General features: G+C 35.9%; 1 protein-coding gene across 1 annotated transcript in view; it reads left to right on the top strand.

The window, feature by feature from the left end:
- The window catches only part of LOC107585431 (collagen alpha-1(V) chain-like), a 103,561-nt gene that overhangs the window by 26,048 nt on the left and 66,155 nt on the right, over positions 1-11,358 (top strand). Inside the window, exon 2 of the mRNA XM_016272449.1 lies at positions 5,190-5,357. Within this exon, the coding sequence (XP_016127935.1) occupies positions 5,190-5,357 (168 nt within the window). The remainder of the gene's footprint in view (positions 1-5,189; positions 5,358-11,358) is intronic.

The following is an 11,358-nucleotide window of genomic DNA, read 5'->3' as shown; positions in this document are numbered from 1 at the left end:
CACACACACACACACACACACACACACACACACGCATGTCTCTTTGCTGAGCCGCGGTGGTCTCTGTGAATCAGCAGCATCCACAACTGAACGGAACAAAAAGTGTTGAACTTGAAATTTGTTTATGCACGAGTGCACTTGCTAAATGAAGGTATAAAATGGATAAAAAATAAAAACGTTTATTAACGATCTGCAGTTTTATTACATCACGCGCTGGCACAAATGCAGTATATTAACGCCAAGGGTCATCAATAAGGTGCAGATTTGGTCCTCAATTTGTGTTTCCAACACACTTTTTCACAGCGCGCATCACGCGCTCAAACTCATCAAAAGTCAACAAGCAACAACGACTTGGCGGTTAAAGTTTTCTATGCACAATTTGATTTGACGAAAGTCACGAGACCTATTACTCTCTATCCAATCACATTGATGGATAAAAATAAAATAAAATTAAGCATGTAAAATAAAAAGTACCGATTCATCACTTAAAATGTACTCAAGTAAAAGTAAAAGTACACAATTTTTAAACTACTCAAAAAAGTACAATTACTAATAAAACGTGAGTAACGTGAGTATTTGCAATTTGTTACTTCACACCCCTGGTCCTGGCGTATTACTAATCAAAAATGAAGTTTTGATATATTTATGGTGGGAAATTTACTAAATATCTTCATGGAACATGATCTTTACTTAATATCCCAATGATTTTTGGCATTTAAGAAAAATTGATAATTTTGACCCATACAATGTATTGTTGACTATTGCTACAAATATACCTGTGCAATATTTATATATATATCTATATTTAAATATTATATATATATATAGTTAAAACCATCAGTGCACACTTTTCCACACCACAATCTGTCAAGCACATCTTACCAGCAAACATACACTCGTTCACATCCTTCTCTTCACTTTCTGAAGTCTCCAAACTCATCCTTTCTAATCATCCTACTACTTATCTGCATGTTCATTATCATAATAAAATACAGTCAGTCAAACATATGGAAAAAAACCTATGTAGTAAAAAAAATATGTAATAAAATCTGTGCCGTTAAGTGTTACCACCGCACCGCCGTGATGTTATGCAAAACATTTTGTTTTATAATATTTATAACATAATAAATAATAATTTGCCATTCAAATACATAGCGAATACGGAAACATTTGATTTTGTGTGGAATGAGAGACCCAATGTTGGTTTCAGTTTCGTTTTAACCTAAATTAATTCGTTTTGGCTTGTCGTTTATATTGCTATAGCTTCATATATTTTTAATTCTTGTTCTTTTCTAAATACTGTTAATTGGATGGATTTGTTGTGGAGTGAGGGGAACTAAAATAGCCTAGCTATGTTTACAGTGTTTATTATACTGTTTATAAACATTTCGCGTCAGCATTAGGCCTATTTCTGAATGAAACAATAAAATGCGACTTATACACGACTTGTTTTTTCCCCCTAAACAACACATTTTTTATACGCATAGCATATTTTAACCATGCAGCAAACCTTTTTAAATATTTTGATCAATTACTGAAAGAATTAAACCGTTTAACTGATTGTATTAATCGGTCAAAATTCTTACAGTCGGTTAACCGGTTAAACGGTTAAAATGAACATCCCTAATCCCTTCACACTGGTGTTTTTCCCTCAGCATTTAGACAGTCTCGTATAACCCCACTACTTAAGAAACCCACCCTTAACCCATCTCTTTTAGAGAACTACAGACCGGTTTCCCTTCTTCCTTTCATTGCAAAAACACTTGAACGAGCTGTGTTCAACCAAGTCTCTGCCTTTCTCACACAGAACAACCTCCTCGACAGCAACCAGTCTGGTTTCAGAAGTGGACATTCAACCGAGACTGCCTTGCTCTCAGTTGTTGAAGCCCTAAGACTGGCAAGAGCGGATTCCAAATCTTCAATACTTATCTTGCTGGATCTGTCCACTGCTTTTGACATGGTTAACCACCAGATCCCCCTGTCAACCCTATTGGCAAAGGGCATCTCAGGAACCACACTCCAGTAGTTTGAGTCTTATCTCTCAGATAGGTTCTTGAAGATATCTTGGAGAGGCGAGGTGTCCAAGTCACAGCATCTAACTGGGGTGCCTCAGGGCTCAGTTCTTAGACCACTTCTCTTCTCTGTCTACATGGCATCACTAGGTTCTGTCATTCAGAAACATGGCTTTTCATATCACTGCTATGCTGATGACACTCAACTCTACCTCTCATTCCATCCTGATAATCCGACGATAGCTGCTCGCATCTCAGCTTGTCTAACAGACATTTCTTGCTGGATGGAGGACCATCACCTTCAACTCAACCTTGCCAAGATAGAACTGCTTGTGGTTCCATCAAACCCATCGTTTCATCACAATTTCACCATCCAGTTAGGCTAATCAACCATAACTCCTTCAAAAGCAGCCAGAAACCTTGGAGTTATGATTGATGATCAGCTGACTTTCTTAGGCCACATTGTTAAAACTGCCCGGTCCTGCAGATTTGCTTTATTCAACATCAAGAAGATCAGGCCCTTTCTTTTGAAACATGCTTCACAACTCCTTGTTCAAGCTCTTGTTCTGTCCAGGCTAGACTATTGCAATGCTCTCTTGGCAGGTCTTCCAGCCAGTTCTATCAAACCTTTACAATTAATCCAGAACGCGACAGCAAGATTAATTTTTAACGAGCATTTATTTGACCCTCTAACTCTAGCACTCTCTATTCTAATTCTATTCTTTATAAAAACAAAAACGTGCCCCTTTTAGACTTGCACTCTATTTACTTACTGCTTGTTTTCTTAAAAAAAAAACTAACACTTGCTTCTCTAATCTTTTTGCGTATCTGTTTTCTTTTTATTTATTATACAATTATAATGCTGACTTTCTGACTTTTGACTTCTGATTAACAAAAGCAAAAAAGGCCTCTAACACTAGCTTGTTCTATTCTTTTTCTATTCTATCTGTTTTCTTTTTATTTATTATATGATTTAAAAAACCTTGCTACATGTACTGCATTAAGCTAACTGAGGCTTGTTATAGCACTTGCATATCATTGCTCTTTTGTTGATTTTGATTGCTTCCATTGTCCTCATTTGTAAGTCGCTTTGGATAAAAGCGCCTGGTAAATGACTAAATGTAAATGTAAATGTAAATATATATAAAATTAACATTATCCAAAGTAATTTCAGAGGATGAGAAAGTTGCATTTTAATGAAAGATTATGAAAACAAATATTTTCTTTGGAACAATGTGCACTATTGGATCGTTCAGAATTAGACCAGGAATGTGTATTAAAACGTAAGTAGGGTCAAATTTGGTTTCATGTTGCCTTAAAAAAATTACACACTTCAGTTTTAAAGTTGCTCATTTTAGATCCAAATAGTCTTTTTAGTCGCTCTTCGCAAGCGGAAGTGAAATGAACAGACGGACTTTAATGTAAATACCTCAAGGAAAAATGTAAACGCTGTGCAGCATCTCAGCGCTGTCTTCTCTTAGACTAAATCAGACTGACCTGATCAGAATCACAGCAAGCGCTCGTGATAAACAGTCTGTCCGCCTCATCCTGTCACTCTGTCTTCATGTAAATAAGACCTGTTTGAGATAATGACCAGGGATGTGTGTGCGCGTGTGTGTGTTCCTCGAGTGATTTTAACAAGTTGCAGCTGGAGGTGATTTGCAGACAATGAAATTGTTTCTCAAGTTGATCGCCTAAACACACACAAACACTTTAGCATGAGTGTGTGTGTGTGTGTGTGTGTGTGTGTGCGTGCATGCATTTAATGCAGATTAACTGTGTGTGGTCTGCACTCCATATCTCCACCAGAGAGAGTGGAAAGGTGTGTGTGAGTGATTTTGTAGACAGTGTATCCAGTGTTTGTATGGTCAGCCGACCTCTCACACGGAGGCAGATTTAGCTGTATACGCATACATTTTGTATCGTATAGGCGTTTCGTCCACAAGGATCCGGTGTTTTGGGAGAGTGAAACCGATATTTTTTGAAACCGGGTCCCAGAGTGGATAAATCTGAAAACGCCGCCCTTGCGTTTTCGTGTGGCCAGCGAATCCGTATATTTTCTGAAACGATGATGTCATCAGCCCACGTCTCACCCCTAGTCAGACCCCGCTACGTCACGAAACAGCAACAAAAACATGAACAAACAGTCTTTTTATTAACTAACATTAACACAGATTAATAACTGTATTGTTCCATGTTTGTTTGGATACCGCACACAAGGTTTAAGCGCATAGTCTGAAGTCTTCAGCCGACCTCTCACACGGAGGCAGATTTAGCTGTATACGCATACATTTTGTATCGTATAGGCGTTTCGTCCACAAGGATCCGGTGTTTTGGGAGAGTGAAACCGATATTTTTTGAAACCGGGTCCCAGAGTGGATAAATCTGAAAACGCCGCCCTTGCGTTTTCGTGTGGCCAGCGAATCCGTATATTTTCTGAAACGATGACGTCATCAGCCCACGTCTCACCCCTAGTCAGACCCCGCTACGTCACGAAACAGCAACAAAAACATGAACAGTCTTTTTATTAACTAACATTAACACAGATTAATAACTGTATTGTTCCATGTTTGTTTGGATACCGCACACAAGGTTTAAGCGCATAGTCTGAAGTCTTCTTTGCATATATTTCTTGAGACGAGGGGAAAAATAAAGATTGGATAGGGAAAGCTCTGGTTTCGTGTGGACGTAGCCTTGGCTGGATTTGTGTTCTATGGTCGCTTGTTCTGATGGTGCTTTAGGTTGCTAATGACATGTTTGTTGTTTTGTGGGCATAATGACTTAGGGCATTATTGCATACAGCACACACCGTAAACAATGTATAATGCATAGTAGTTTTAACATGCATACTGACATGATAGTATACTAATTTGTTGTCACGTTTCGTCACACAAGTTTTTTTTGCATGTTTAATGTATTTATTTCTTTTAGAGGTACCTTAACTTTTACTGTCCATACTGTAAATATTTGTAAATAAAAATAATGGCAAAAATTATAATGTAAAAAAGTAAAAATATATGAAAAATATTAAGCTATATAATATAATATAATATAATATCAAATAATATAATATAATATAATGTGTGAAAGCTATTTGAATGTGTTTTTGAGGGTTTTTATATGTGGCTTGAAATGACTGTAAACTAATTTTGTGTCTCTCTGTCTCTCTTTTTGCAGCTGAGCCAGCCGATCTCCTAAAGATTTTAGATTTTCACAGTTTGCCGGAGGGTGTAACAAAAACTACTGGCTTCTGCACACACCGGAAGTCGTCAAAAGGGCCTGATGTCGCCTACAGAGTCACAAAAGATGCACAGCTTAGCGCTCCTACTAAACAACTCTACCCCTGTGAGTACACACACACACACACATGTCTGGTTTGCTATCCTTGTGGGGACTCTCCATAGGCGTAATGCTTTTTCTACTGTACATACCGTATTTTCTATTGCTCGACACCAACCCTACACCTAAACTTACCCCTTACAGGAAATTTTGTGCATTTTTAGATTTTCAAAAAGCTTAATTCTGTGTGATTTATTAGCTTGTTTACCCGTGGGGACCTCAATTTAGGTCCCCACCGTGACATGAGTCCCCATGAGTCTGTGTGTATTCAGGTTTAAGTCCCCACCAGAATAGAAAAACAGGTACACACACACACACACACACACACACACTCACACGTGAGCATGCATGAACCCATAAACACATGCAGGTGCACCTGTTTACTTTTCTTCTCCATCTTTCCAGTGTTTGGGCTGCTGCTCTCTGTTCAGAGCACACAGACTCTCTGCCCTAAATAACTCTTTCAGAAACCCTTTCATTCTCCCATCCTCTGCAGACATACTGTATAATCTATTTAGACAGATGAGAGAGATGACTCAATGTTCTGTTAATGTGACCGCATTGGGCCAGAAACAGTTTCTATGCAAGTGCACAGACGCAAATGCTTGGACAATGCATGGTCCCGTTGCATGTACAATTTTATTTTAACATGGAAAGAAAATTCTAATTAATTAAAAAATTGTGGAATCAAGTTTACAAGAAACATGAAATTATACTGTTAGGTGTATTTTGGGTTTTACTGTATGTGTCGCTCTCTGAGCTGTCTGTGTGTGTCTGAGCACCTCATCATTACACAGTGGGCCGCAGCCACGGTGCCCTAGACTCTCCTTTTGGCAGGAACTCTGAAAATCTCAAGAATTTGATGGAAGGAGGGAGAGATGAGGCAGACGAGGAGAGAGATGCAATACCGGCATAATGAGACTAAACTAGATGAGACTAAATCAAACCGACTCTCTTACTTCAGCTCACACTGACTGTGTTCCAAACTCTAGTATGCTGCCTACATAGACAGTATTTATAAGTTTCGTAAGTGTGTTACTGCTACAAAGGCTGTTCTAAATATATATATATATAGCATATACATACAGTATAAGAATACTTAACGCCCCAATTTTTGCTAAAATCTAATGCATCATATAGCACAGTTTTCTTATTGGAGAAGGAAATATGTATGTAATGCTGAACATAAAAAAAGGTTTTATGTAAAATTGAAATTAATTTTAAGGCAAAGAAAAATTATTATTCATTGATTGATTGTTATTAATTTATTGAAATTAAACAATAAAAATGATAAAAACCAGGAAGAAAAAAATTTGAAATGTTATTTAATTTAATTTATTTAATTTAATTATTATTATTATTATTTTTTTTTTTTTTACATTGCCACTATGTATTTAATAGAGTACAAAACTGCTTAATAAAGTTTTGGACTTTTCCTTAATCAAATTTGGACCTTTTCTAGATGTTCCCTTCCATTGTGCTTCATCTAGCCATTTTTGCCCTTAAAAGGCAGCTCAGTATATTTTGTCCAATGTTTACTCGTTTGTCTAGCTATTTAAAGGGAATTCAATTTGTACTTGACTTCTGTTGCATTTGGTTTCAGCTGAATATGCTTACTCATTTTTTTTGTCTTAATTCTAAAAAACACATCCCTTCATTTCTAACTCATTTTACCTTTGAGGATGTCCCCAGCTGTCCATAGAAGGGAGGTTTTGTCAGATTTAGCTCACTTCTGGGGATGATTTTGTCCCTTAAGTACAGCTAAGTAAACACACACGCCTGACTGCTTGAGAAACGTGCAGGCAGAGTGAAAGAATATGGAAGAAATGAATCATCTATCGCTCCAAATACAATGCATCTGTTATTTCTCTCTGTAAACTTTTCACTCAGATGCTCAGGATTTTACAGACACACACACACACACACACACACACACAGACACACACACACACACACACACACACACACACACAGACAGACACACAGACATACACACACACACACGCAGCGAGTCCTTATTCCTTATTCTTTTTCTTCAACTTTTCTTAACTCCTCCTCCTCATGCATACCCATAAGACCATTGTCTTTCTTTTGTGGCGTGTCTCCAGGGTAACAGAGAGGGGTCGTAGGTCACTGGAGTTCTGGTGATGTTTGTAAACCTGCTGGAAAGCCAAACCTCTAGAAAGACATGATGAAAAACAGAGCCAGGTCACAACAGTACAGACAGAGATGATTGTTCCAGACTGTGTGTACATTAATGAGGAAAAAAAAATTAACGTAAATGATTTTAGCAAATGGCTGCAATATAACAAAGAATGAAAAATTTAAGGGGGTCTGAATACTTTCCGTACCCACTGTATATTTCAGACTCTAAAAAGGATATGCACCAAGAAACAGCCTGATCTTAGCCTGTTTCCTAGTCTGGTCTGATTTGATGATTTTAAAGGGGTTTTGAGAACTTGGCCAGGCTTGAAAAGACCAGCAAACCAGTTTAGACTACACTGTAAAAAATTTAATTTGTTTTTCACAGATGTAAATATAACAAAGGTTACTGGAGTATGTTTTACAAGAAAATAAAATTTTAATCTTTCTGCTTCAAAATTTCACATTTAATCCTGATTTTATATAAAAAAACTTGCTTTAATCTAAATAAATAAATAAATAAATAATTGTAATTATATTTAATGTAAAGATTCAAAAAAAAAATTACGATATAAAAATATGATAATTAATTCAATTAAATGTAATTTTATTTTAAAATATAACCAAGAGAATTTAATTTAGTTTTCAGTGATTCAACTTCAAAATTCGATGTTTAATGCTGATTTTAAACTTGTTTTAATCTAATTAAATTAAATAATTAATTATAATTATTTATAAGATAAAGAAACATTTATTTATGTATCCATTTATTGATTTATTACTATATAAAACAAAATAACATAATTTATGATAATTGTTTTATTTTCTTTTAAAATATAACCCAGGTAAGCAAATTTAATTTAATTTTATTTGATATTTTCAGTGTTTCGTCTTCAAAATTTGATTTGATGTTTAATGCTGATTTTTTAAAATATTTTTTATTAAAATGGAAATGAAAATTATTTTATTTATTTATTTTATTTATTTATTTTTACTGTGCTACTATGTGTAATTCATTGTGTTAATTGCTGTTTCTTTATCCTTATTTATTAAACTTACTAGCAATTTCTGACTGAAAATTGTGTAGTAGCTAATTCACAACTTTTCAGTCGTACTTATAGGCATGACCAGCAGGATGATCTATAAAAGAGGATCTTGAAATCACTTCAGGGAGTGGGTGAAAGGATTCAGGAGTAATGTGATTCCTCAGCATCCATAGACTCCAGCATTCCTTTAGGTTTCTGCATAAAGACCTAATTCTGACTGGAGGGGAAGGGAGAGATGAGACCGTAGATATGACGTCCTCTCTGAACTCTGGTTTTGTTTCATATTGCCCTGGTGACGGGCAGACCTCGTCTCCGGAGTGATGACCCTTGGCTCTTGCCCTTTGACCTTCAGCTTTGTCTTTAACACAGGAAACCAGGACAAAAGCTTCTCTTGTGTGAAACTGGTGGTTGTGTGAGCATGTAACAAACCTCATGAATTCATAAAAGCATCATGTAAAGTTTCATTACTTATATACACACACTCATATGCATGCATGTCACAGGGTTTTCTGGAGAAGGAACGGACTGATCAAGAGTGACATGAAGGACAAATAATGGAAAAAACAGACTCTTCTCTTCTGTTTTCTGTCCTTATATTCTGTGTCTATTGCTTATAAAGCAGTAAAGCATTCTAGAATTTTATTATGAACACTAAAGTGATCTAGAATATCACTTATCAAACAATAAAGCGGTGATAAATAGGGCTGGGTTTTGACACAAATTTCACGATTCAATTCGATTCTCATTCACAAGCTTACCGATTCGATTACCAATTCGATTCGATTCAATTCAATATTGATAATTTTGGATATATATCAGGTACAGTACATGCCAAATTTTCTCAAGGAAAAAAAAAGAGTCAGTCGGTATAACATTATAATATATTGTATAATAATATTGAAGGTTAAATTTTTTTAAAGTTTTTACAATAATAAAGTTACAGTTACATATGAATATTTCTACTTCAATTAATTAGAAAAAATATATAAACATTTAAATGGTGGCTATCATTAAAACTTGATGGATTTATTCAAACATAAATTAAACATCGAAGAACAGTAAAAATTATAATGAATATGTTATATGGTGCATATAGTAAGCAAAATGCCCCTCTCTACAGTTTATTTTTCTATCTGACTAATGAGTTCATAGTCACAGAATATGTTTTTTTCTGAGGTAAATGTGACGTTACGTTACATATTGTTTACAAGCCGTTATATTGACGTCTTTGTGCGGCTGAAACACAGATTGAGCGATTACAGGAGACAGGATACGGATTGTAAAGTTGTACTCTTTCTTTTAACTTACCTTCGGATGTTTAGTCATGTTTATTTTGTGCTGAAACTGGTATTGGAGATGATCAGTTCACGTGCGCCTCGCGCTGCCGCCTCTGTTAAACTGAGACGCTACAGCAATCTGTCACTCCACATTAAACAGCGCCAAAACGGCACTTATTTTTTAAATACTGCAATACAATGGACAGAATTTGAAATCTGATACTTTGTTTCATATGAAATGTACCAAAGCACAATGCTTATTGCCATAGGCGGAGCGTGTGTAAGGCTGTCCCCTGGCCACGGGGAGTCGGGGACTTGGGGCAAAAATGCCCCTGGACAGACAAATTAAATCTATTACGTCTGTTGCTAACAAAGGGAATATGAATAGACAGTGTCCATTGCAGCATTAAATTAAGATCTGCTCATGTTGCACCGTATTTTTACAGTGTTGCACATTTTAACCAATCACACACAATTCTGTTGAGCTTAGGAATGCAATGGCCAATCAGAGGCGTTCAGATGAGTCATCGCTGAAACTCATCAGTTTTTTGAGTGCGCGCACGCTCCGGACTCTTGCAAATTTTCTCATCATAAACAACAAAGCGCAGATGTATGTACAATGTAAGTAAGAGATTCATCTCACAGTGTATACAGCTTCAGTGGTTTATAACGATAGTTTTGTTTTTTTGAGAGTGCTTAAACTCGCGATAGATTAAAGTTAGTGATAATGTCACTTTCTATATATAATTTATTCTCTGTTTGAATAACCGTGGAAAGGAAACGTTATATAATTATCAATTTCTAACGTTTTTATTACATTGTAATCACGTTAAATACAAATTCAGTCCCATTAAAAAAATTTTTAGCCTACATGACACCCATGTCTGGTTCTTGCCTGAAAAGACGGGTTTATGATGTTTAATACATTTGGCTGCTTTTAGCCTTACCCTGGAGTTGGTTCACCCTCCGCCTATGCTTATTGCGATTTATTGGATGGGAAGTACACTTCAATGTTCCGTCCATTAACTGAAAACAGGCTAGACTAATCAATTCTTGGGATTTAGGAATCGATATCGTTCCGTAAAAATGAGAATCGATTAATATCGAGAAATCGATATTTTTTACCCAGCCCTAGTGATAAAAATGGTTTGGCTTCTCACAGGGGCGAAGTGATCTAGAATATCTGTTTCTGAAAATCACTTTAACAGCAGGGAAATATCTAGAATATCTCACAAAGAATTAAACCAGTGTAGAATCTCTTAGAAAGACATTTTGTGATACAGAATATATGCTATATTGTATTACTATTTAATGGCTGTTGTACATGGAAGTCCGTTTCCGCCATAAGGTAATAAAAAAGGTAATTGAGACTTAAATTGAGATTTAAATTGATCACAATTTCATGTTAATATATCGCAAATCTACTTTTTTTTATGAAATAGTAACATGAATTCTAGAAAATATCTAGATCCAGAATATAATGTTCAATGCTTGCTCATTGACTGTTATTTAAATTAAGGTTGTTTTCAGTGGCGGTTTTCT

Source organism: Sinocyclocheilus grahami, unplaced genomic scaffold (assembly GCF_001515645.1).
Source record: "Sinocyclocheilus grahami isolate Dianchi unplaced genomic scaffold, SAMN03320097.WGS_v1.1 scaffold70.1, whole genome shotgun sequence".
NCBI classification, from domain to species: Eukaryota; Metazoa; Chordata; class Actinopteri; order Cypriniformes; family Cyprinidae; genus Sinocyclocheilus; species Sinocyclocheilus grahami.
Note: the sequence above shows the minus strand (reverse complement) of the source record. Positions and strands in the feature narration are given on the sequence as shown.